Source organism: Pseudorasbora parva, chromosome 14 (genome assembly GCF_024679245.1).
Source record: "Pseudorasbora parva isolate DD20220531a chromosome 14, ASM2467924v1, whole genome shotgun sequence".
Lineage (NCBI taxonomy): Eukaryota > Metazoa > Chordata > Actinopteri > Cypriniformes > Gobionidae > Pseudorasbora > Pseudorasbora parva.
The window spans coordinates 11893117-11918508 of record NC_090185.1 but is presented as its reverse complement, the minus strand read 5'-3'; the positions used below and the strand labels follow the sequence as shown (position 1 = coordinate 11918508).

The window sequence follows — 25392 nt, the reverse complement described above, 5'->3', positions numbered from 1 at the left end:
ATAGCACTGAAACGGCTTTAGTAAAGGTCACAAATGATTTGCTAATCGCAGCCGACTCTGGTTCCTTTTCAATTCTAATTCTGTTAGATCTCGGTGCGGCTTTTGATACAGTTGTAGCGACTCAGGCGAATCAAACACACAATCGCCAGTTACATTTAACAAATATGTTTTGAAAGTTGTGCTCACTAGCATACCTTCCCCCCCAACACAACAGAGGGAGATTCTTCAGTCACCCTGGAAACCATCTGATAAGATCTTTTTATGGCCGGAAAGAATGTGGCCACAGAGCTTTTGACACAGAGACACAGAGCTTTTGCCTCAAATTATAGACAAACCATCTATAAATGAACATGCACCCCAGGACATTATATGTAAACACATAATTGTTTTGTAAAATGTTTCTTCTGTATGGTATTTTGCATCTTTTTGTCTGTGTCTTAACAAAGTACTAGTTCAGATAACCTCATATATGTCATGTCTCCTATCAAATTAATGCTCACTTCACGACTTACACTTCCAGGTATATCACTTATTCAGAAAATGCAGTGTGTGTTTGTTGCATTAATTATAGTATGAAGACTCAGAGACCCACTGAGTCGAACCTTCAAACAAAGAGCAATAAAGTCTGCTGAGGAATTTCCCGCCGGGAAATCCCAACACTCTCATTGGTTAAGTCTAACCCTGGAGGGTGGGACTACGGCCAGACCATAAAAGGAGGACCTCGGATGCCCTCCTCCTCTCTTACACTCCCCACTCTCTCTTCTCTCTCTGGCTGAACCAACACGTCTTTGTGGCTGGCCCTTGAGCCAGGCCACCAATGCAGGCCCTCCAAGCAGGCCTCATCTCTTCCAAAAATCTTCTCTTCTACAATCCGATCTTCAAGAACACGAAGCATCGCTAAAGCAAACAGCCGCTTCCCTCCCAACCTCGGAAAGGACCGCCGGACATGCAGGACATTTGAACACGCAGAGACACATACGCACACAAGCGAGAAGCCAAAACGAAACCAAAAAGAATGCAAGTATTCTATTTCTTACTGCTGTAAAGAGGGTGTGTTATTCTCCCGTTGGGATAAATTAACTCCGTGAAGGTCGTATTTGGTTGAACTGAAGGAAAGTTGTGTTTCTTACCCTCCCCCACTCTCTTTGTCTCTCTCTCTCACTCTCTTTGTCTCTCTCTCTCTCTCTTTTATCTCTCTCTAACTTCAATCTATTCATTATTCTCTTTTATGTATTCTTTCGTTAATATCTATACTTCTACTCTCTTGTTGCATATTTAGTATGTACTTTCTGTGTGAATTGTAGTGTTATTTTTAGTCTGTGTTTATTAAACCTCCGAAAGACATTTAATGGGTTGAGTCTGTTATTCTGCCACATACACAAAGTCAATGAAACTTGCGATCTAAACGTTACCTAACTGCTTATGCTACTATGTTAGTAAAGTAAACTGTATGACCATTTGAAATATTGAACTTATCCTGATCAGTAAAGTTAATGTTTCTCATGCGCTCGTAAAGCAGTAATCCATTATTGAGAATTGATTTGAAAAGTCTATAACTAATTTGCAGGACAAACTTAGTAGGATAATTTCAAGCAATTTCATAAAGGGTTACTTGTATTTAATTAAACAATTTTCCCTATCGGAAAATTTTAATACGTAATGAACAACTGGCAAATCATATTCATAAATTCATGAATATTGAATATTAAATCCCTTTTGAGTTAATTATTCCCCGAGACATTAAACTCATGAGTCGTTGTTGTTACATGTATTTGGTGGAGAATAATGCGAGCAAGTTTCAAACGTTTGTGTATGTGTGAATGATATTCATATTCTATTCATTGTGTATTTTTGAGGTATTAATAACCTGCACGCGCGTTTTTGTTTCGTTTTGTTTTGGTGTTGTTTTGTGAATTGAACGGTACGCGCAAAGCGAACCCAGGCATAAACAGATGCTGAGAAATGTTGAAGTAGCCGGATTATATTAATGAAATATGAACGGTACGAAAATCTCCGCGTGATCTCCGAAAAACTCTGCAGCCGTAGGCACAATAGGGTTATCCGCGTGATTTCCAAACGAATGTATTGTAGAAAATCCATACATTTGACTCGAGCAATATATTATGTGTTCCATCAAAATAATGAGATTTTGATGAAGTCTGTAGACACGTACGTTGCGTTATCCCGCTTGATCTGAACTACGGAAAGTTTCTATCATTGCGGAAGATTGGGACAGGGCGAGACTCTCCTGTACAATATAAGGGGCCTCAGAATAATTATTATATCGTTAAGATAAACGATAACTCCTGGTTTAAGTCTGGCTTAGCTAACCAAAGACTTGAGACCTAAAACATTTGAATCAGAGATGCTGAAAACCGTCAGCCATATTGATAAATGTCTATTGGAGTCCATGTAAAATGCGTGAATAGGCAGAAGATAAATTCCTGTTTTTCACCCGTTTCGTTGAGTCATTTGTAAATGATTTGCAAGAGCCAGTAAAGCGCAGAACGCCAGGGCGACCCAGAAATTGCAACGCCGCTTGCAAACCGCCAGAGGGCGACTCAAGAATTGCAACGCCGCTTGCAAAACGCGAAGGCGACTCAGAAATTGCAACGCCGCTTGCAAACCGCCAGAGGGCGACTCAAGAATTGCAACGCCGCTTGCAACCCGCCAGAGGGCGACTCTAGAACCAGACAAAGCCATCTGGTGAGCATTTCCGCCTAACTAACTCTAGTCTAGGGCGGGCGCAATAGCGCCATCGTGTGGATAAATTCGGATAGTTTCACTCTCCGTTATGTGATTCTGCCTTAACAAAATAAGTTTGAGCCTATAAATTGTTTATTGCTTACTGTTGTACACAGTTTCATTTATACAATTTTTCTAACAACAACCAAGTCTCCTTTCTCGCTGATTAAACACCCTTATTCGAATTTGAAGTTTAAAAAGAAACATAACTTCCTCTAACTCAAAGTGAAATTAGGTTTAAGTCACACAGTCCAATTGGAAGGAAGGACGCCACCGTGTGGTTATACCCTGTTAAGTCAGCGCAACACTAAATCACTACTCCCTTTCTGATTAATTATTTTATTTGGATAACTCCCACTTAGAGATTAATCGTTATAGGATAAGATTTTTGATTGGCTTTCTTTTATTTGATTTTCCTTACAGGCTTATTTAAATTTCATTTAAACTTGCTTTGAATTTAATTTGGATTAAGTTGAGCTTCTAATTCTTTTATTTTATTTTATTTTATTTATAATTTTATTTTAATTTTTAATTTTAATTTTTAATTTTAATTAATTTTTTTTTTATTAAATTTTTATTTTTATTTTTATTTTTCTCTGCAAAAGTTTTTCTGTTCCCCTCCCATTGGGAATAAAGCTCAGTCTGGTAATTACAAACGGTATCAAAAGTGCTTTTTGTTTTATCATTACTTGACAGAAACTTTTGCCTTTTTCTAAATTGCTCTTGATATTTAATCTTCCACGTAAGCGACCTCAATTCACCCCGGATGAGCTAAATGGGATAACCCATAGTACAAGCCGAATTTTAGTATATCTTGAGCATTAAGCCTATTAATTTTCCCTAACACTCCCGGCGCGCACGCTGACATTCCTTTCATTACAGACCAATTCATCTTGTGTTTGTTTCCACTGTGCTCTTTCCTATCCTCACTGTTGGACTATCACGATTGTGTTTCTTTCAGTTCACCAAGAGACCCCAAGGAGAATTAGATAGTCCCGGGACAACCGAACAGCAGTTCACCAAGTGACAACCAGGGCTACCGCCCACCTAATTGTCTGAATTGTCTAATTATCTAACTGTCTAGATCAGTTAGCCAAAATTCCCAGCTATCCGTACGATAGCTCGTTAGCTTAGAACAAGCTTGCATTGGCTCTCTCTCTGTGTGTGTGTGTGTGCTGTGTTTCTTTCGTCCGCAGTAATGTTCCGTGCACCCAGTTCCGCCGTCCCGTGGGACCGCCTAACGACATGGCTGGAAGCGCTAACGGCCACCAGTCAAGGAAGTCTGGAGCAGCCGAGCCAGGAGCAACTGGACACCGAGCTAGACCAGCTGATGACACACGACCCCACGCACAGCTACTCCAACAAGGAAGTGGCCAAGATCCTCGGAAGCCTCGCCCACGTCCTCATCGCACAGGCACGTCTAAGCGAAGGGAGCTACGACAACCTGGAACAGGAGGCAGCAACGCTAAAGCTTCAAGCCAAGGAGGCCCGGAGAGACCAAGCCCTCACCCAGCTTCGTCTAGATCAGCTTCTAGACACAGAGAAAGACGACGAAACAGACAAAGAACAAAGAAAAGAAATAGAAAGACTTCAAAAGACCCTGAAGGAGCTCCGTCGTGACACCGACCGACGAATACAGTCAGAGAAAGACGCCAGGAAACACCTCGACGAAAAGCTTCGGCGTGGCGAATCCCTCCTGGAAAGAGCCCATGATGAACTTAAAGACAGAGACATTAAAGCTAAAGTCTATGCAAAACATTTGCAGTCGGCACAAGCCGAGATCGACGAGCTCATCCAGCAAAGACACGAGCTCAAAGATGAACTTGACATGGTGCAAAGAGAACTGAGACAATCATATATAGTGCAACGTTACCGGAAGGGGGAAACACACAACACACAGTTTCCCCTGACCAGTTACTCCGCACATTTTAGCCATGAAGCTACGAAGGGGAATGACAGCCCCCTGTTTAAAAGAGCACCCGCCAGTCTCCACGAATCCCCGTCAGCAGCAAAGGAAAGGACGCCCTTCCAGGAAGTCAAGGTCAACAGCCACGAAGCTTCAAAGAACCTTGACAAGCTGGCCAGAAATATTCCTACCTTCAGCCCGGACCCGGCAGGAGGACACGACGTCCACGCATACTTAAAAGACATAGACTTTTACTTGCAAACTGTCGCTCACGCGAACAACTGGGACAGACTGTACCTGCTCAGGGCCACGTCTAATCGTGACGTACGCAGCTTTCTGGATCGACAACCAGAGGCCATCAAAGCGGACTACTGGCATCTACGACAAGCTCTAATTCGTGAGTACTCCGACCCCGAGTCAGACCAGGGGTTCATCACTGCCATGGACCTCAAGCAAGCTCGACGTGAGACCTCACAGAACTTTTATAACAGACTGCGACGTGCCTACTTCGGGACACGCAACGACCCAGGCATGGAGGAGGACATCAACTTCAAAACTCTTTTCCTCCGAAACCTGCACCCTACCATCAGTTACCACCTGGGGGTGCTGGCGTGCCCGCGCAGCATGGGCACGCAACAGTTAAGAGACTTGGCTCACAAAGCTTACGTCAAACAGAAAACCATTTCTGAAAAGACTGAAAAACAGCCCACCATCTGCCCTGTCTCTGAGCACCACCCAGAGCTAACCCTAGAGGGCGCCAAACAGAACCACAGGTACCGACCCCTCAACAGAGAGTCCAAACCACTCCAAGCCAGCAGAGGGCAGCGTGGTCATAATGGCGACCGTCCACGGTACCAGAGCGATCGCTCTGAAGGATCCTGGGACCCGCCTCGCCCAAAAAGCCAGCGAAGAGGCCACTCTCGACGGGACAATGGTAGGCCCAGACCTGAACCCACGTCTGGCAAAGAAAGTGTAGCTGCTTCTGAAGTTACAGAGCTCATAAAGATCCTAAAAGAGCTCCTCCGACAGAAACCTCACAAGGAAGACAAGAAGGACGGACCAGGTACAGCACGACTAGACATGATACCTGAAATCAACCTTCCCGCCCTTCCTGCAACTGAATCATCCATCCTGAACACTGTTCCCCAACCACGGACTAGTGTACTAACTGTTGCACCCCCACATGTCAGCAGCACACCCACACGACAGCTGACAGCAACAGCCTCTAATCAAGACAGTATCATGGCGCAGCCCAATGTACCAAAAAGCGCTGTTTTGATTGTTTGCACGCATAATGAGACACTTGACACATATCCAGACGGCTTATCAAGCAACACACAGGTCCCCACACCAAGACTCCTGGGAAACCTAATCGAGAAGGGGATGGCTCGAAAACTCTATCTGACTATCACTATGGAAAGGGCATTTAAGCTCGAAGCCCTAGTGGACACTGGCTCCGACCCCACGCTTATATCCGCCCAACTGTTTGAAAGACTCAGATTTGAAGCACAGAGGAAAAATCGCACCCTTAACCTTCACACTTGTAAGCTAAATGTGCAGTCGTATAGCCAAAACGACATCCAGCTCAAGCACGTAGCTTCCATCCACCTGACAATTGGACCTATGAGGCTGATACACCCAGTCTATATCTCCCCTATGAACACTTATCCGTTTCTCATCGGAAAAGACCTGCTGGACCGCTTCGAACCCGTACTGGACTTCAAACAGCTGAAAGTCTGGGCTCAGGTGCGTGACCCTCTGCCCCTTCAGACACACACACCGTCTGAGCAAGACTGTCAAGTCACAGAGGTCACGGGAACTCCCACAGAGCCAAACTGCCAGGTCACAAAGGCCACGGGACCCCCTGCAGCACACTGTGACAACACAGCCTCAGCCCCAAAGCCAAGTTCAAGTTCGCTACTTTGCACATTTCAGCTATCCAAAGACTCTGATGCCGTCTGCCCCCAGGTCATGAATGACCTACAGCTGAATGACATTATCACAACGAACAGTATCCCTGCACTGTGGGCAGACAACTCAACCAAAAGTCTACCACTGTGCAATACAATCAGTAAAAACACACCACACGGCGACATGTGGGCACCCCCGCACCCCACATCCAGCCCCATTGTTGCAGTGCTAACTAACAGCAAGCGATCGACACCGGCTACAATGCCGGCCTTGCAGCTGCTACCGCTAACTCCGCAAATTTCCAACAACGATATTGCGGATATGCAAACCTCTGACACTGCAATAAAGACAATTCTTGACCACCTCTCAGACCCCTCCAACCACCCTATCACTGACTCTGAGCTCATTGATGACTCTAGCCACAAGCATCTACATAACTCCAGACACATGATGCGTATTATGGACAACATTCTCTGGTGTGCACCCGATGGCAACACAGCGCCACAGCTTGTAGTGCCACGGTCGCAAAGGGGGGTGATGCTAATGTACGCCCACAACACACCATGTGCTGGACACCACGGCACCAGAGCCATGTATGACACACTGAAACAGGTGGCATATGGGCCTGGGATGCATCAAGATGCAGCAGAGTATGTTAGAGAAGGGCTAGTTCGCAGCCAGTTCCAACCAGCAAACCCGAACCACAGAGCCCCACTGCAACACAGAGGGACCACGTTCCCATGGTCAAACCTACAAATCGACCGGGTAGAACCCCTGCCCAGGTCCACAAAAGGCAAAAAGTACTTTCTCACAGTGGTGTGCCAGTTTACCAAGTGGGTGGAGTGTCAACCAGCACCCAACGACACCGCCCAGACCACGGCATACCATCTGATGAATCACATCTTTTTCCTATCAAGATTGCCACTGAGAATCAACTCAGACAGAGGCATCCACTTCACTACTGAGGCCATGCAACAGATCTGGAAATGCCTAAGAAACGCGGCCGTGATCATGCTCCTGTGCCTCCAGACAATCAGAGGCCAGCCACCACCAGACATCATCACACCGGGTCCAACCTCGGGCATCGCACTGAGAGAGCAACCTGGACTGCTGATCACCAACTGCAAATGAATCCTCAAAAGAAAGACGTACTCTCCTGAACTTCACATCAGCAGCGCAAGCTCCTCCAGCCCTGCACACAAACGCAGAAGGGGGGAGGAGCCCAAGCCCTCTGCCCAACCTTATACCAGCTTCAAGAACCTTCTCCTCCAACACCAGGTAGCCACCTTGTAGGCAATACTGCCAAGCCCCACACTATGTCATGCATGTGATTTGAGAAAGAAGGCCTTTAACGAACACAAGGCCGCCTCTGAAGGGATTCTCAAAACCCCAATGACTTTGAACTTTGAAACAGAGAAACCAAAGTGGATCACCAGAAGGCACCCAGCCTGGCCACAATGCGAGGCACCCTCTGGAAAAGTTCCTAGTCAGCATAGGACATAAAAGTGTCAAGATGCACAGTCCATCTTCCTAGGCAGGAGACCTAAATGACTGACTGGCCATTGCGAGGAACATGGTTCCACCCAGGGCTGCAGAAAGCCCACAGCACACCTGCACCACACAAACAGACTTCTGGATGACAGGTGACGCACCGTCAGGGCACCTGCTGCCTCGACACCTGCTGCACAAGCACAGAGACCTGAACTGGGCTACTGTCTGCCTTATCTGCCGTGGAACGACCATAACTTCCGGAGACACAAACAACTGGAGCCTAACATGGCTATGGTGTGTCTGATCTTCCTGAATCTTTGATATCGCTCGTTGTTGTCCATAGGAGGGACAACAACTAGCGAAAGGGGGGATTATGTAGCGACTCAGGCGAATCAAACACACAATCGCCAGTTACATTTAACAAATATGTTTTGAAAGTTGTGCTCACTAGCATACCTTCCCCCCCAACACAACAGAGGGAGATTCTTCAGTCACCCTGGAAACCATCTGATAAGATCTTTTTATGGCCGGAAAGAATGTGGCCACAGAGCTTTTGACACAGAGACACAGAGCTTTTGCCTCAAATTATAGACAAACCATCTATAAATGAACATGCACCCCAGGACATTATATGTAAACACATAATTGTTTTGTAAAATGTTTCTTCTGTATGGTATTTTGCATCTTTTTGTCTGTGTCTTAACAAAGTACTAGTTCAGATAACCTCATATATGTCATGTCTCCTATCAAATTAATGCTCACTTCACGACTTACACTTCCAGGTATATCACTTATTCAGAAAATGCAGTGTGTGTTTGTTGCATTAATTATAGTATGAAGACTCAGAGACCCACTGAGTCGAACCTTCAAACAAAGAGCAATAAAGTCTGCTGAGGAATTTCCCGCCGGGAAATCCCAACACTCTCATTGGTTAAGTCTAACCCTGGAGGGTGGGACTACGGCCAGACCATAAAAGGAGGACCTCGGATGCCCTCCTCCTCTCTTACACTCCCCACTCTCTCTTCTCTCTCTGGCTGAACCAACACGTCTTTGTGGCTGGCCCTTGAGCCAGGCCACCAATGCAGGCCCTCCAAGCAGGCCTCATCTCTTCCAAAAATCTTCTCTTCTACAATCCGATCTTCAAGAACACGAAGCATCGCTAAAGCAAACAGCCGCTTCCCTCCCAACCTCGGAAAGGACCGCCGGACATGCAGGACATTTGAACACGCAGAGACACATACGCACACAAGCGAGAAGCCAAAACGAAACCAAAAAGAATGCAAGTATTCTATTTCTTACTGCTGTAAAGAGGGTGTGTTATTCTCCCGTTGGGATAAATTAACTCCGTGAAGGTCGTATTTGGTTGAACTGAAGGAAAGTTGTGTTTCTTACCCTCCCCCACTCTCTTTGTCTCTCTCTCTCACTCTCTTTGTCTCTCTCTCTCTCTCTTTTATCTCTCTCTAACTTCAATCTATTCATTATTCTCTTTTATGTATTCTTTCGTTAATATCTATACTTCTACTCTCTTGTTGCATATTTAGTATGTACTTTCTGTGTGAATTGTAGTGTTATTTTTAGTCTGTGTTTATTAAACCTCCGAAAGACATTTAATGGGTTGAGTCTGTTATTCTGCCACATACACAAAGTCAATGAAACTTGCGATCTAAACGTTACCTAACTGCTTATGCTACTATGTTAGTAAAGTAAACTGTATGACCATTTGAAATATTGAACTTATCCTGATCAGTAAAGTTAATGTTTCTCATGCGCTCGTAAAGCAGTAATCCATTATTGAGAATTGATTTGAAAAGTCTATAACTAATTTGCAGGACAAACTTAGTAGGATAATTTCAAGCAATTTCATAAAGGGTTACTTGTATTTAATTAAACAATTTTCCCTATCGGAAAATTTTAATACGTAATGAACAACTGGCAAATCATATTCATAAATTCATGAATATTGAATATTAAATCCCTTTTGAGTTAATTATTCCCCGAGACATTAAACTCATGAGTCGTTGTTGTTACACAGTGGATCATTTGTATTTGCGCTTGGAATCTGTTTTTGGTATCACTGACACTGTTTTAAACTGGTTTACGTTGTTCCTTTCAGATCGAAGGCAGTTTGTGTCCCTTGGTGAATGTAGATCTAAAGTGGGCGCAGTGACATTTGGAGTTCCCCAGGGATCTGTGTTGAGCATTACTTTTTAGTATGTATATTTTTCCCCTGGGACAGCTTCTTAGAGCACTGGGTCTTAAATATAATCTTTACGCAGATGACACCCGAATCTACATTCATTCTAAACCAGGTGATAATAGAGCTGTTGCATTCCTTGAACATTGTATCCATATCGGATAAAAAAAATCTGGATGTTTTTTTAATTTTCTCTGCCTAAATAGCAATTAGACTGAGATAATGCTTATTAGCTCACCCAAACTAATTGGCAAAGTTAACACAGACACATTCATGGTGGTACTGCCTTGGAGTTTCAGACTAAATAAAAAAATGTAGCTTTCGATCCCCATGTCCAGAATATGGTTAAAATTTAGTTTTTTCATCTGAGAAATATCGCACAATTGCGCCCCATGCTATCATTTGCAGTAGCTGAAAAACTGATGAATTTGTTTCTTTTCTCTCGCATTGATTATTGTAATGCACTACTTGCGGGAGTGTCGAAATCTACATTAAACAAATTACAGTACGTACAAAACTCAGCAGCCCGCATCCTGACAAGGTCCAGGACAACGTGAGCACATTACTCCTATCTTGGAGTCCATGCACTGGCTTCCTGTCAGGTTTCGTATCGATTTTAAAATTCTTATGCTCCCCTATAAGGCCTTGCACGTTCTGGTGCCACAATATCGGTCCGACCTTATAACTACATACACCCCAGAATGTTGTCTTCATTCATCTGATTCTGTTTTTTTAGTTGTGCCTCATACACGTTTACGTTCTATGGGTGATCAGGCCTTCTCTTCCCATGCTCCAAAATTATGGAATGCTCTTCCCAATGAGATTAGACAGGCTACCTCTTTTTGTGTTTTTAAATCTCTACTTAAAACCCACTTTTTAGGCTAGCATATAAGTAACTCAACTTGTTTAAATGTATGTTTATTTTCAATGTATTTTGTTGAGATATAACTTTAAAGGCGCTATAGAAAATAAAATGTATTATTATTAATTTATAAACTACAAGAGTGGAATAATCAGGTATATTTCACAAAAAGGTGTCTTTGGACAACCTGCAAAGTCCCTACTGACCTGCATTTGACAGTCAGTGGCTTTAAGTGCATACATATGTGAGTTAACGCTTCCTCATGAATTATTTATATGTATGCATGTGGGCTGTTAATGTACAGATGAACATTTCTCTGCCATGAATTGAGCGAGCAGTTGTGTCAAACAGCAGAGTGTGGAAAATTCCTGCGGGGCTCATTTTAGACATCCAACATGCTCATCCTCACCAGAAGAGCCATGTCTGACTGTTTTGCATAAAAATAAAGATTTGATATACATTAGAAGAAACATTTAAGGTTTTTGCTCTTTCTTTAGAAGATAAAAAAAAAATAGAAACAACAATATGGATCTGAAGATCCAATAATGAAACCTCAAGAACTAGCTATTAATCCGTTTGTGTTTTGGAGATTACAGACTCCAAACCAATTTTACATACATACCAATTTTAAAAGAAAATTTGAATGTATTGTATCACTTATGATCACCATAAAAGGAAACTTTTAGGTAGTATTGTTGGTGATTTAACTAAATGATGTTTACACAAAATCAGTTTTAATTGGAATTTGTGTAAAAGTCGACATATGAAATGGTTCTTTGTGTTAGAGTTTTTCTGTAACTGTCGAAGCCACCTCATTACTGATTTTCTAGTGCTCTGCTGTACTACACAGACTGTCAACACACTTGACATGTAAATTTATTTCTAAACATCAAGGTTTATCCACTTAATGTTCAATTAGTCTCTTATTGTGTGAGATATACAGTATCTCACACAATGTGCTCGCTTACATCTATCACATTTTGGCAAATGTATTTGGAAATAGTATGAGCGTTTGTTTGTTGAACAAAGCTTTAGGGTTGAGGCATTTGTGAACCAGAGCATTCAAGACTCCCTGGGTTTAACAAACCCCCCCTCCCAAACCAAAAGATACTAAAATGGTTTCCATTCTCCCGGAGACAAGTATGTCCTTGGGCACTCTCTTGTCTTTGCTCCGTGTCACACTGATCCCTGCAGGACCTCATTATAGCTAATCGTCCATCTGTCCATCCCTCAAGGGCCGGCCAACGTTCCCTCAGCTCCGGTCACTTGGCTTGCAATCGAAATGCCAAGAAGACAGTCTTTTGGACGTGCTTGCCTGCTTGTGGTTTGTCAAAGCATGAGGTAACAACACAATGGGGTCAACTGCCTTTTTGCTTCTTGGAATCCTGAAATTGCCACATGGATGTCGACCAGACACGAGTTCATTCATCTCAGATCCTGCTCCCTGAGATCTGGCAGGCTGAGAAATGCCACATCTGCTTGCATTCTCAGCATGGATCATAACAAAGACTTTGTGTACATCTTTTGTTTTTCAAAACTGGTTCCATTTTAAAAGACCCCAGTGGTGAAAATCAAGGTGTGTTTTTAATATGTTTTAAGACGAACCATGTGCAAATTCAGTCAATACCATTGCAGTGTTTACTTCTTAAAACTGCAGTTAAAAAAAGACTCAAAAAGTCTCAAAAACACATTTGTAACATTAGCAACACATTGTTAGCTGTTTTAGAAAGCAAAAGGCTAATCATATTAATGACCAATTTTGTAAGGATACATTACCATTGTACATTGTTTACCCTTAGTAAGTTGAACGAGTGGCTCTTGAGCTGGTGTAAGTGATTGGAGGCGGGGATAATTTGCATATTTATGCATATCTAGGCCACGTATACTAAGAGGCCGATTACATGAAAAGATTTCAACTAAATTGAAGATATTTTATGCTTTTTTGCCATTCATTCATACGTCAACAGCATTTTGGGAGCCTGAATATGCAAGGTTTTGAAAACGAGTTTCAAAGTGCCTTTACCGTCTCCCTGTATACAACAAAAACTCGAACCTTTGAAAACGGTGACGTCATACTCATGCGTTATATACTCATGCATGTGCATTATGTGCTAGCAGGGTGTTTCTCCTGAAAGAAGCAAAGTTCAATCCTTTTTTTAAGGCATGACAACTTTTTTTCCACAGGAAAAAACATTTAAACGTCTTTTGGTGATCAAAGATGAGTTTTAAGGGATTAATTTATTGACTACAGGGGAACTTTACATACATATACACTACGAATACTCTTGCACTGGTTATTATTAATGATAATTCAAGTTATTAGGTCAATGTAAATGAATTAGGTGCATGGTTTAACACATGAATTTGATGAAATGAGGTGTGCACCATCTTGAGATCCTCCTGACAATGTTATCATATTTTGATTGATTTATTCATTTTGCAAATATAGTTTTGAAATGTGTTTGGGTGTGGTCCATTAAGACCATTCAGTATGTATTATGTCAATGTCAAATGCAATGTCAACTTGAGACCCAGGCAACAAGACATTATGAGGAAGCATGCCTAATTCAGATGCTTCAGATGAAAAAAAAACACAATTTCTTAGTAATCAGCCATTTATTTCAAATGCAAATAATAGATGGATGATGTGATATTAATGTTATCCATTAGAAACGAAATGCTTTTAAGTCTTAGCATTTTGCATTAATGTTAATGGATAAATGTCTCCTGATTTCCTTTTTAAAGGGAGTTTGCTCTTTGGGAACTTGTATTCTCGTAAGCTGTTTCATCCAACCCTAACTTGCAGTATCAAACTATACTTTTTGAGTCATTTCCCCAATGGTGATCTGAGTACATGTGCTAACTGCTAGTCAACGTCTCCAACATCTGCTTTAGTGGCAGTGTGCTTCAACTTAAATCTGCTCTGCTAGCAATTTTTCCACTTTAGCTCAAGTGCTTGAGCTTATTTTGCGTACTGAGTTTTTTTTCTCTCTGAAGATTATGGCTCTATAACATCCCTGCGGCAAAAGATCACAAGTTTTAAGTAACCATGCTTTTAATAATCCATTTCCTATCCCCTCGACAATTCAGTTGATTTCTAGAGTCTATCTTCCATGGTGCCTTTCTGTCCTTATGTAGCTGCTGCTTCACTTCCCTGTGGTAAAAGCTCCCAGGACGCAGTTGATAAACTCTTTGCTTTTGCTATCAGCATTCTGTCACCTTTATCACCTGCCTATCTTCGCTTTGGTGCACAAGCCATTTAATTTGTCGCACGGCACATCTATAGACGTGCATTATGGCGCATGCAGAGCATGTTGGGAGCTGAACAAAGCTGCAAAGATGTTTCTGGGAAGAGTTGTAGGCCACTTCCATTCAGCTTACCAGAGACCATCTGATATACCCGGTTTGCCTCATTAACTAAAACCTGCTCAGAAGGTTTCATGGTGCCAGAATCTGAAGATACAATAAAAGAGAATGCACGTCAAGGAAAGAGTTAAATTATTTTTGGTTTTATTGGCTTTCTTATGAACAATGTCCAAACTTCACAAAACTTGACACACATGGACAACAAGAGGAGACATGCCAAATTGCACAAGTTTCCAATGCTTCGGGTGAAAACCCCAATTTCTGTACAATGAGCCTTTTGTTTCAAATGTGAATAATTGATTGATGCTGTAATACTAATGTTGTCCAGGAAATCCTTTTAAGTCTATGCATTTTGCATCAATGTGAATCACTAAAAGTTTCCTGATTTCTTTTTAGAAGTAACTTTTCCATTTGGCATTTTATAGCATGTGTGCTTGTAAACTGTTTCATCAAACCCTGCAGCTTATGGTATCAGTGGAGATTCAAGATTGTTGCTGTAAATAAAGGATTTATTAGCTTTCTTAAAAGAAATTGGTTTGCCATAAAAAAAAAAAAAAATGGCCTTGTGGATACTACATGCTCTGAGATATGTAAGGTGAGTGTGGAGTTATATATATCATAGAATCGAGCTTGATGTGTTCTTGCTTAGAGTATGTTTCAGGCCTTAGGCATACATATGATATACAGTCCTGTAATGACACAGTACAAATTCAGCGGCTCATGGGAATAACCCTTCACCTCACTTCAGGAGCCTGGTTTCATATTCCACATGATGGATCAATAAACATCCATATCATATTTAAACCTCTTTTATAGACTCCAAAGTGAACCAGGTCACAAACAGAGACATATACCTGGACAGACTGTTTTAAAACCTCAGCTGAAGCTGTAAGGGGTTTGGCTTCAGTTTGTGGAGTTCACGCGAGTCCATTAACAGGCTGACACTTAAGCATGTCTCTGAAAGTTGATAATCAGCTGTGGGCCACATCATCACGGATATTGATTCGGTCAGTGACAGCGACACCCAGCGTTAGCCAATACTGTCACAAACCTGGATTAAAATGCACTCGGTGTAATTTCATGGGTGAGTTCCCTTTTACCCCTCGGCTGTGATTTCTCAAATAATATCTGATTAGTCTTTCTGTACATACTCATTTATCACTCAAGCACCTCCTAGTCAGCAGGGCTGTCCGTTCAGATATACATAACTAAACATCACTTTAGTTCTGACATTAGCTGTATTGTGTATTTATTGCCCCTTCGAGGGCAATTTTGTATTGCATTATATATAAATAGAAATATACATTGATTTAACATTGATTTACAGTGAAAGGCAAAGGCATAAGAATCATAAAATTATACATAAAGGTAAAAAAAGTTATATATATATATATATATATATATATATATATATATATATATATATATATATATATATATATATATATATATACACACACACACACACCAAAACTAAGCGACATATAAATGCTTCATTCATACACACGCATACACATACACAAAACATCAATAAGCTCATGTTTTCACATTGCTTTAACTCATCAAAATATGTTATGCAATTTTGACCTTTTCTTATAAAGTTATACAAGATTCAAGTATGTTTAAATTAATTTATGTTGACATGCCGTAAAATCTAAGTTGATTGTACTTAATTTAAGGCAACTACATTTTTACAGTGATATATAAACCTTTTGTTAGATGTGATTAATCAACTTGACAGCACTAATAATGATACTGCGAATAAACTGCACAAAATAAAAAATGCAATAGCCAATACAATAATACAAATAAATTAATCAAACAACTAATACATTAATAGAACTAACATTCCTTTTTGTTTTAATGTGAATTAAAGCAAAATCTGAATTATTTTAGTGCCTCAAAGAACATAAAATAAAACATTTACAAGGTAACTGAAAAAGAAATAGCCATACAAAAAGAGATCTATTAAAGAACAAAAGGTAAAATGTTTATACAATTATAATAAAACCTAACATAATAAAACATATTTGATGTATGTTGATGTAACATGAATATAGCCTAATAATCATAAATACCGGAATATCTCTCTCTCTCTCTCTCTCTCTCTCTCTCTCTTAAGAAATAGTCAGGTCATATAGACAGTGATGCTCAGACCGACAGTAGAGCACTTGGATGGAGGCTTCGTCGCAGTGTGCAGCGTGCATTCCTGACGTGTCTGTCCACATCCAAACCAACCCACGGGACTGGACGGACGGGGACTATATAACTTACGACCCGACACTCACTTTGTCTGATACGGATACGCATGTCGTGCTGCATTAATTAAAGAGGGGGACATTTTAGTGATGCCAACATCAAGAGAGCATCTGTGTTGCTGATGCCAGCGCGTGTGGTGAAGTTGGATTGCGGATCGCTTATTGTATCGAGCTGGAAACACGATCCGAGCCGTTTTGTTAACGCGGATGTGTCTAGTGCTGTGAAGGGATGTGAAGATATTCTCTTTACATCGAGCGAAGCGTTTCTCTTCTCTATAACACCTTGTAGGGATGCATGTACATAAATGACAGTAGTTAGAAGGCGAAGCATCACGCTTGTTTTTATGTAAATTGCGCCGATTCGACTGGAGGATAGCCTGGACAATAAATTGATACTCTCGCAACTACGGAGTTATTTCATTGAAGATCCCGAGGACTAACAATTCGTATTATTGGTTGAGTTCTTGAAACTCTTCTTTTATCGCTTTTTTGAGTAGTCTAAATGCGCTTAATGTGGTAATATCTAACGTCACTGGTTTTATCCAAGTTAGAAATGTTATTTTACATGATCCTGAATACATCTTAGATAAACAAACGTCATTTGAGATCGCATAGAAGTAGATCTCATTTCACTTTATAGTGCAAAAACTTGCTGGAACGCTGGCCATCGTGAAGATGTTACATGGATGGTTGTAGTCTATCTGCTTTGTACTGTCTACCAGATTGATCTATGCACATGCTTATGAAGATCAACTGACCATCTGAGGGCGTGAACCTCCTCCAGACTAAATATATGCCCCTGCTTCATTCAGAGATTTTCTAAACTTCAAGAACCATGGATATTAAAACCGAGTCTGACGATAACCTGGACTGTGAGCGGCCCGCACCCATTGAAGTTTTTGCCAGCAGGTCCACGCTCCATGGCATCTCACATATGTTCAGTTATGAACGCCAGTGCATCAAACGATGCCTCTGGATCCTGTTTTTCTTGGGGTCATTTTCTGTCCTGGTGCTTGTTTGCGCTGACCGCATCAAGTTTTACTTTCAGTATCCTCATGTCACCAAGCTGGACGAGATCTCGGCACCAATGATGGTGTTTCCTGCCATCACCTTCTGCAACCTGAACTCTTTCCGCTTCGGCCGCGTGACGCGCAACGACCTGTACCACGCGGGCGAGCTGCTCGCGCTTTTAAACGGCAGGTGAGTTATGTTTCCCGTAAAACAAATTATATTGACACATTTGTACGAAAATGACACAGTTTGTCCCTCGGAATTGTTTGTCTTTTGATGCAAAAATGTGTAAGGTTAAATTGGGTATATGTCCATTGTTTTTGTTGGAGAATATGCTACTTCACTACATCCTATATTTTTAGAACAACGTCGAATGACAACAACAACAACAACAACAAAAAAAGGCTACCAAGCAATATTGGTTATGGTTAGCCAATAATAAACGGTCACATTACGTGAACAATTATTTTCAGTGGTTGTCCCTGCTGTCGTTTTTTTATGATAACACTCAAGCACGAAGACTTTGAACTTTAATAAAATTCTACGTTTCTAAATTCAGAGAACATCTAAACATATTTTACTTCTCAGAATTAGGGTTGTGCTTCCATCATATTTGATAGTGGTTGTCTCAACACTTATAAAACGTCTGAGAAATAGCCTAACTTAAGAACGTTGTTTATTCTTTATTTACTCTTGTTTAAATGTTTGCTATCCATTTTTTAGGATGATGGCTTTGCAAAACATTCAGTCGTTTTCATTGAGGAGGTTATAAAGGTTATATTTGGAATATCACACAATATCTAAAGTATACAGAAGGTTATGAAAAGCTATTAAACATGAAAACAGAAAAGATCTCTTGTTGACAGAGACAAAATGATATCCGTTTTATCTCAAGGTTCAAGTCAGTATGATTTTCTATTGTGTTTCAGAATCTGACTGTTATCATACACTCTGAATCTGTATTTTAGATGTAATGGGAGTTGAAAATGTAAACTGTAAACATTGTGCCTCATTCAAAATGAAAGAAGAGTTAGAGGGTTGACTTGCCTGTCTGTAAATGAAAAATGATTTCATCCCCTCAGGTGTTGAAAGCCCCGGCGAGGGCTGAAGTGAATCATCATTGATTCGATGTAACTGATCGCACCATGTGTTGTGCTTGTGGCGAACGTGCATCCATTAGAGAAGCAGAAGTTCTGCTCAGAGTTTGGATTCTTCTCTCAGGACTGTGATTGTCACGCAGCGGTCTGAGCTCATCCAGAACTCATCGAACACATCGGTGTCTCTATTGGCAGTACAATCTGTTTTATCGCTTTCCAATAACAACACTTTTGGAAGGAATGAATAATTGATGTCGGTTTAGATTTTCGTTGAAAAGTCACGCTTGGCTAATATTCGCTTTGCTAGTTTACCTTATGGACTATTCGAAGGCTTTCTGAGGTAATGTTTATCCTTGAATAAACAGCTTGTATGTCAATGGGAGATTGAAACAACATGCCCGTACTTTGACATGTTGGTTTGGTCTGTTAATATAAGCATTTAGAGGTCTAAAATGAGCCAAGTTTAGGGTCAAAGTAAACACAATGAGGAAAGAAGGAGTTTCTGCTTTTGTGTGCAGATTTTGGTTTGAGATATCTTGTGGACCCACTTTTTTTCTTTCTCAGAAGAAACATTCAAAAGCAAACATCTTCAGTTGCTCCCCATTTAACCTCACTGCTGACTATAGGAATAACATCGGAAATATGTGATCTTCAGTGTCAGTTGAGGGAATTATATGGCACTGAAGAAAATTTTAAAGCACTTTGTTGTTCGCATCTTTTCTACAAAGGCATAGTTAAGGAAATATGACTACAGATGGCACATAGCAACCAATCGGGAACCAAATTGCCATGGGAACTGTGAGAGCATCTAGGCAAAGTTTCCACTACTAACTCCTCACTTACAAACACAGCCAACAATGTTCCTTAATGACCAATCTGCATGCTATCTTTCCTAAACTGTATGCAAAATTACAGTAAGTGAAACCCAAATCATAGTACATTGAATGCAGTATACAATTGCTTTATTGGGCTAATATTATCCACTTTTTGCGATTGAGGTTGCAGTCAAATGATGAGGAATGTAAAGTATATAACCTTTTAAGGCAGTGAATTTAGCTAGATTCTAATGCTTACACTTAGTGTTAAGATGTATTTTGGTCAATCAGATCACAGATGGAGAAACATTCCTGTTTACACCTGGTGTTTTAATCTGTCTATTTTGACCAATTTCAGCCATTTCTGTCCTGATTTTTTGGAGCATGAGAGTCTATGGGTGGGTAACTGTAGTTTTTTTTCAGATCTTTTGATCTAATGGACAAAATAAGCACAAGCAATTTACATTTAAACATGACCGGAGATGACGAAAAAACACAGAGAACTGCAGCTTTTATTTCTGTTCTTGACAGGACCACACAGAACACTGTTAGTGTGTGTTGGAAATCATAAATTGTGAGAGAACATTGTGTTTGGTACGTATTTCGTCTTCAAACCAAACTTGGTCTTCAGCCGACAAAGTTTAAATCCCATCTGGATAGCGTGCTTACCATTATGTTTATGGGTTAGGTCATTAGTCTACACTATAATAGCAATCCAGTTTAATGCGTTTTTGACTCTGGAAGTAGTTAAAAGTGGACAAACTCAAAATATTTTATACCTTGTTTACACTTGTCCAAGTTGTCCGATCTGATCTACTAAAATGCATCATAATACCAAGTGTAAACCCAAAAAAGGGGTATGTGGTATCGAGTATCAATAGTTCCTTTCACACAGTAATCACAGTAAATTACTGTTAAATTAACAGAATGACTTTACCAGTTAATGCATAAATATGGTTCACACAAGCAATGGCGCTCTGTGGTATCAACTTTAAATAGCTACATGTACATGGACACCTTGTGTTTCCATCTGAATAAATTCATCCTGATTGATGAATCCAAATATAGTGTTTACATGAACGCTAAAGAAAGCAATCGGGTTGATGTGTGCGTTTATGTCATAAGCTTCAAATCTAAATCGTTTGTTTTTTTTGACATGCAACACTATTCTAATACATTGCTGCTTTTCTTTGTAGACTTTTTTGGTCTGTAGAGCAGACATAGGATGTGTTCACACTTGGCATGTTTGGTTGGATAAAAATGATCCTTGGTGCGATTGCACTTGCACAGAACTTCAGTTTTGGGTTTCAATCTGTTCAAGAGTTTACATGGCCTCTTGATCTTAGATTAGAAAAGGTTTAAACCACCCCTTACAATCCAAATTAAATTGTAATCAGATTTGGCTAATTCGTTCTGATTGACGTAGTTTTATTCTGATTTTGCTACTAGTCTGCTTACAGTCGGATTATTAGGGTCCATGTAAACGCAGCTAATGTAATGGCTTCACAATTTATCCCAATGCATTACAATATACTCAAAAAAAATACTTTCTCGTTACTTTTAAAGTATGCATTTTCATTCACAAGTATGCGAAGTGGGATGCAACTAGCCTAAGCTGCAATATTCATGCTATTGTTTGAAGATCTAACAGGGCTCTTGATGTGGCCTCGAGTAAGATGCAGTGACAGCTCAGGCCGATAGTTATCGTGGCATGACAGGCAGAACTTTCCTGCTTTATTCTCTCTGGGATTCATTAGCAGATGTCATCCCGGCTCCATTGAGTCTATTAGAGAAGCTTCACTGACGATCACTTCACATTCACAACCAAAGCAAAAGTGATGCTCTTAAATTTAATATGCCCTGAGACCACCGCACTTTAGTCTGTCACATCTGAGCAGCATTATATGTTAATGATTGCAGATATACTTTATATAAGAGGCGACTATCTATACCCCCTTTTAATTTTCTGCTTGGTGATATTTTTTGTATGAGTGCTAGTAATTGGTAAGGGTAATTGTTAAGGCTGTGTTTGTTTCTGTTTTGGGTGTGTTTGACACGTTTAAGATTAAGAATTCAGAGGCCCCTGGGCACAATGTCTTTTAAACCAACTAAAGCCAACTAAATATAGTGCAAATAGCAATAGATGCTATTGACACAAAGTGAAAATCGCAATATATTCTATTTACACTATATAAAAGTTGCAGTTCTTTGCAATAAGTGCAAAATAATTGTTAGATACTATTTACTTATAAATAGTGGCAGATACTATTTGCACCTCAGTATTGTTGTGCATTAACAGGATGCAATAATAACACTGTAAATGACTATATTTATTAAAATTATTAAATGGATGTTGCCTTATAAAGCCCTCAGTACACCTACTCTTAATGCTAACTGATACACACTTTATTATTAAAGTTGTTAGAGCACTTATTTCCACTTTTAGAATATTTTCTTCATTATTATAGAAATATAAATGCCTTTCTGATCAGATATGGGATGGGGTAAAAGGAGAGCGAATTCTGCAAAATTCATGCGGCTTCGGATCAAAAACATCAAAAAGTAACTTTCAGGCGCCACACTCCCTATGGCCTATGCCAGTGTAGACATTAAGAGGCATATGTATTGTTTTCTTTCTTTCTTTGACAATAAGACAGGTTATTTACACAAATGGACACTCTGTTATTGGCAATGAAAAAAAAAAATTCTTCCCCTCACTTGGGCCCCAATAATGTGTCCATAATGCCCAGAGGATAATCTGGTCCTGTCTGTTATACATTTTGTTGATTGGTTTGTGTGTGTATTTAAGCTCTGTGTTTTTCAGTTCATTGTCGTCATCACATTTACTCGGTCTTTCTGTTCATGTTGATTATTATTTGTGTATTTGTGATATTGATTATTTGTGTTCTCAGCATTTTCACTGGCCACAGTTTTGTCATTGATACCATATTTTTAATTATTATCTATATGACAGCAGGTATATTAGGCAGCTGTCACTTTAAGATCTGACGCACATATCCACTATACTGTTACACATGCGTTTTTATGGTCTTTACATAAAAACTCTTTGCGAGACCGAGCGAGATATTTTATTTAACAGAAGTTCCCTTTCAAAGCCTACAGCGAACAGCCGGTTTGGACTACAGCCCTGCACTTCCTTCAGGAATGACGTCACTAGAACCGTTTGTTGACGAACCCTCCGCCCACAAGAACACGCAAAATGGGGGCGTGGTCTTGTTGCTCTCCCACGTGGAGAAGAGCGCGCATTCAGCGCTTGCATCTCCCCGTTATAGTAAGAGACAGGACCTTTCCGGGCAAAGTGCGCTAATCTGCTGTCCAATCACAACACGGGAAGCGCTGGCCCAATCAGAACTCGTTACGTATTTCTGAAGGAGGGACTTCATAGAACAAGGAAATCATCAGGCCGTTTTTAGGAGAGAGAAAACAACGCTGTACAGATAAGTAAATTGTGTGAAAAATACTGTGCTTTTTTACACGCGAAACATGAACTCATGTTATATTGCACACTGTAAACATAATCAAAGCTTCGAAAACACGCAAAGAACGGGACCTTTAAGTCCTGTAACACCAGCAATATTGACAACGAGTGAGAGGAGGCGGGTGCTGCACGTTTTCAAGTTTTTCATTAACCGTTAACCGAGGCCCTTAGCGGTTAATACTCGGTTAACCATAGTGTGCGTCAGGGTTATTATTTTTAGTTTATTAATTTGACGACAGCCATCTCCGTAGTGAACGCGCCTATAGAGAGAAATGCACATCATGGATTACATAATCAGAGAGTAGCCTATTTCTTTTCGTTTTAAATTGTTGAAAGACATTTCAAGTTTTCTTAAGATATATTTCATGTCTGTGAGGCGTACGCTGAGTTTCGTTAAATTAGGATGAGATGCGCTCCAGTTCACGAGCAATGCAACGAGTGGCCGCGAGGGCGCCTGCACAATTAGGGCATGTAGTAAAATATGCAGCCGAGAACGATTCACACAGCGTTTGACTCGTGAGGCTGAGCCTCTCCCGGCAGAGTTCAAGCATCTGTGGACTCGTCCCTTCAGCTCTGGCCATCTTGCTTTCAGTCCGCGATTAGCTTTTTTTGTTTTCTTCATTACAGTTAAAGTAACCTCTGCTTTACGCTAGTCCCTCACAAGTTTCTCACTTCAAACTTTCTTTCTTCTGCTCCGTTATGCACAGCGCGTGCGGCTCCCGCTCTGCTTCTGCCCTAATGCGACTTATAGTCCAGTGCGACGTATGTTATTTTCCTCTTCATGACGCATATTTTGACTGATGCGACTCATACTCCGGAGCGACTTATAGCCTGAAAAATGCGGTAAGCACTGCATTGCAATACTTGCATTTTGCCCCGTCACTCTCAATTTTAAAGTGCTCCCACGCTGTACTTTTCTTTGCCCGCTTTATGTTAGAAAGCTGGTCATGACTTCTTCTTGTGGATATTACAAATGTCTGGGAGCGCTCTGGCAGTCTCTAGTGGTGCAAAAATATATTACAACTAAATTCAAAGCACGTCATTGCAAAATTACCCACTTAACCAAGCAAAATGTTTCACTCGGTTAGGCAATTTTTAACGGTTAATCGGTTAACCATGGACACCCCTAGTTTGTGTGTCATTTGCTGTGGGAGAGATGAGAGAGAGTGAAAGAGCAGCTGTATTGTGTGTCTGTTCAGTAGAAAATGAGTATTAGAAACTGTTTAAGCTATATTAGTATCAATTTTTTTTGACAACACTACATTGCACTTATTTCATATGCCGTTTTAAAAGACTACGATTGAAAAATGTATATTAAATTGAACCCACCTAAGTGGCTAGTAGGAGCGACCATGTTACACACCACTGCTGAAATAATTGTCAGGTTGATTGGTGTTAATGTCAAGCCCTGTTTATGTTGATCAAATCTTAACTTGACAATTAGATTCTGCCGTTTGCTCATCTTTGACCATAATGAGAGTAATAGCGATGCTGTATTTATTAATAAGTGGTGCAGTGCATTGTAAGGTCATGTGATTACTGTAATTATCATCTAATTGCAGCTTTTTTGAAACATTTGTCTCTACTGCATACTATAAAAATGTTTTAAGAGTAGGAGCCATAGAATATCTACAGTGCAGTGCACAATGTAGTTGACATGTGACCTGGAAGAGTCTGGATTTCAGTGATTGACATTTGGTTCATCTAAGTCTTGTCAGTTCTTTTCTCATCTCATTTTAAGATCTTTTAAAGACACTGACTCATCTTCAAAGAGCGTTGGATCTGTGTCGTCTTCATAAGGCTGAGATGAGATCAGTTGATCTGCGTTTCTTTCAGATTTTGTCTCCGTTTCAGACGTGTCTTTTTGGTGAGGGTAAACACCCGGAGCAGTTCAATTTATTTATTTAATTTTGTGTTTGCTGGCACACAATTAACTAACACCGAAGTTAATTTCTGCTTATTTTATTGATAAATCAGTTCTATTCTTTCCACATGCCAAGTGAAATATTTAACAGGTGAATGCTTAATGCTGATGGCCTTGATAGAGCAGCTTTGAATGTTGAAAAGTTCTTAGAATAAAAGGGTAAGAGAATATGTGAAATGAGTGTGCAGAGACAGAAAGTGGACAGATTGCATGTTCAAGCTTCAGAGAGTCTGGGGTCTTTAAGACCTTAATAATTCTCTATGCAAGTACGGGAGTGCAAATGCTTTTAGCCACGCTAGCTCAAATGCAAATC

The 25392-nt window shown here is 40.5% G+C and overlaps 1 protein-coding gene across 1 annotated transcript in view; it reads left to right on the top strand.

Annotated features, from left to right (window-relative positions):
* The first annotated feature begins 16623 nt into the window (after positions 1-16623).
* Positions 16624-25392, top strand: part of asic1b (acid-sensing (proton-gated) ion channel 1b) — a 248612-nt gene continuing 239843 nt past the window's right edge. Inside the window, exon 1 of the mRNA XM_067415507.1 lies at positions 16624-17933. Within this exon, the coding sequence (XP_067271608.1) occupies positions 17569-17933 (365 nt within the window). The 5' untranslated portion in view covers positions 16624-17568. The remainder of the gene's footprint in view (positions 17934-25392) is intronic.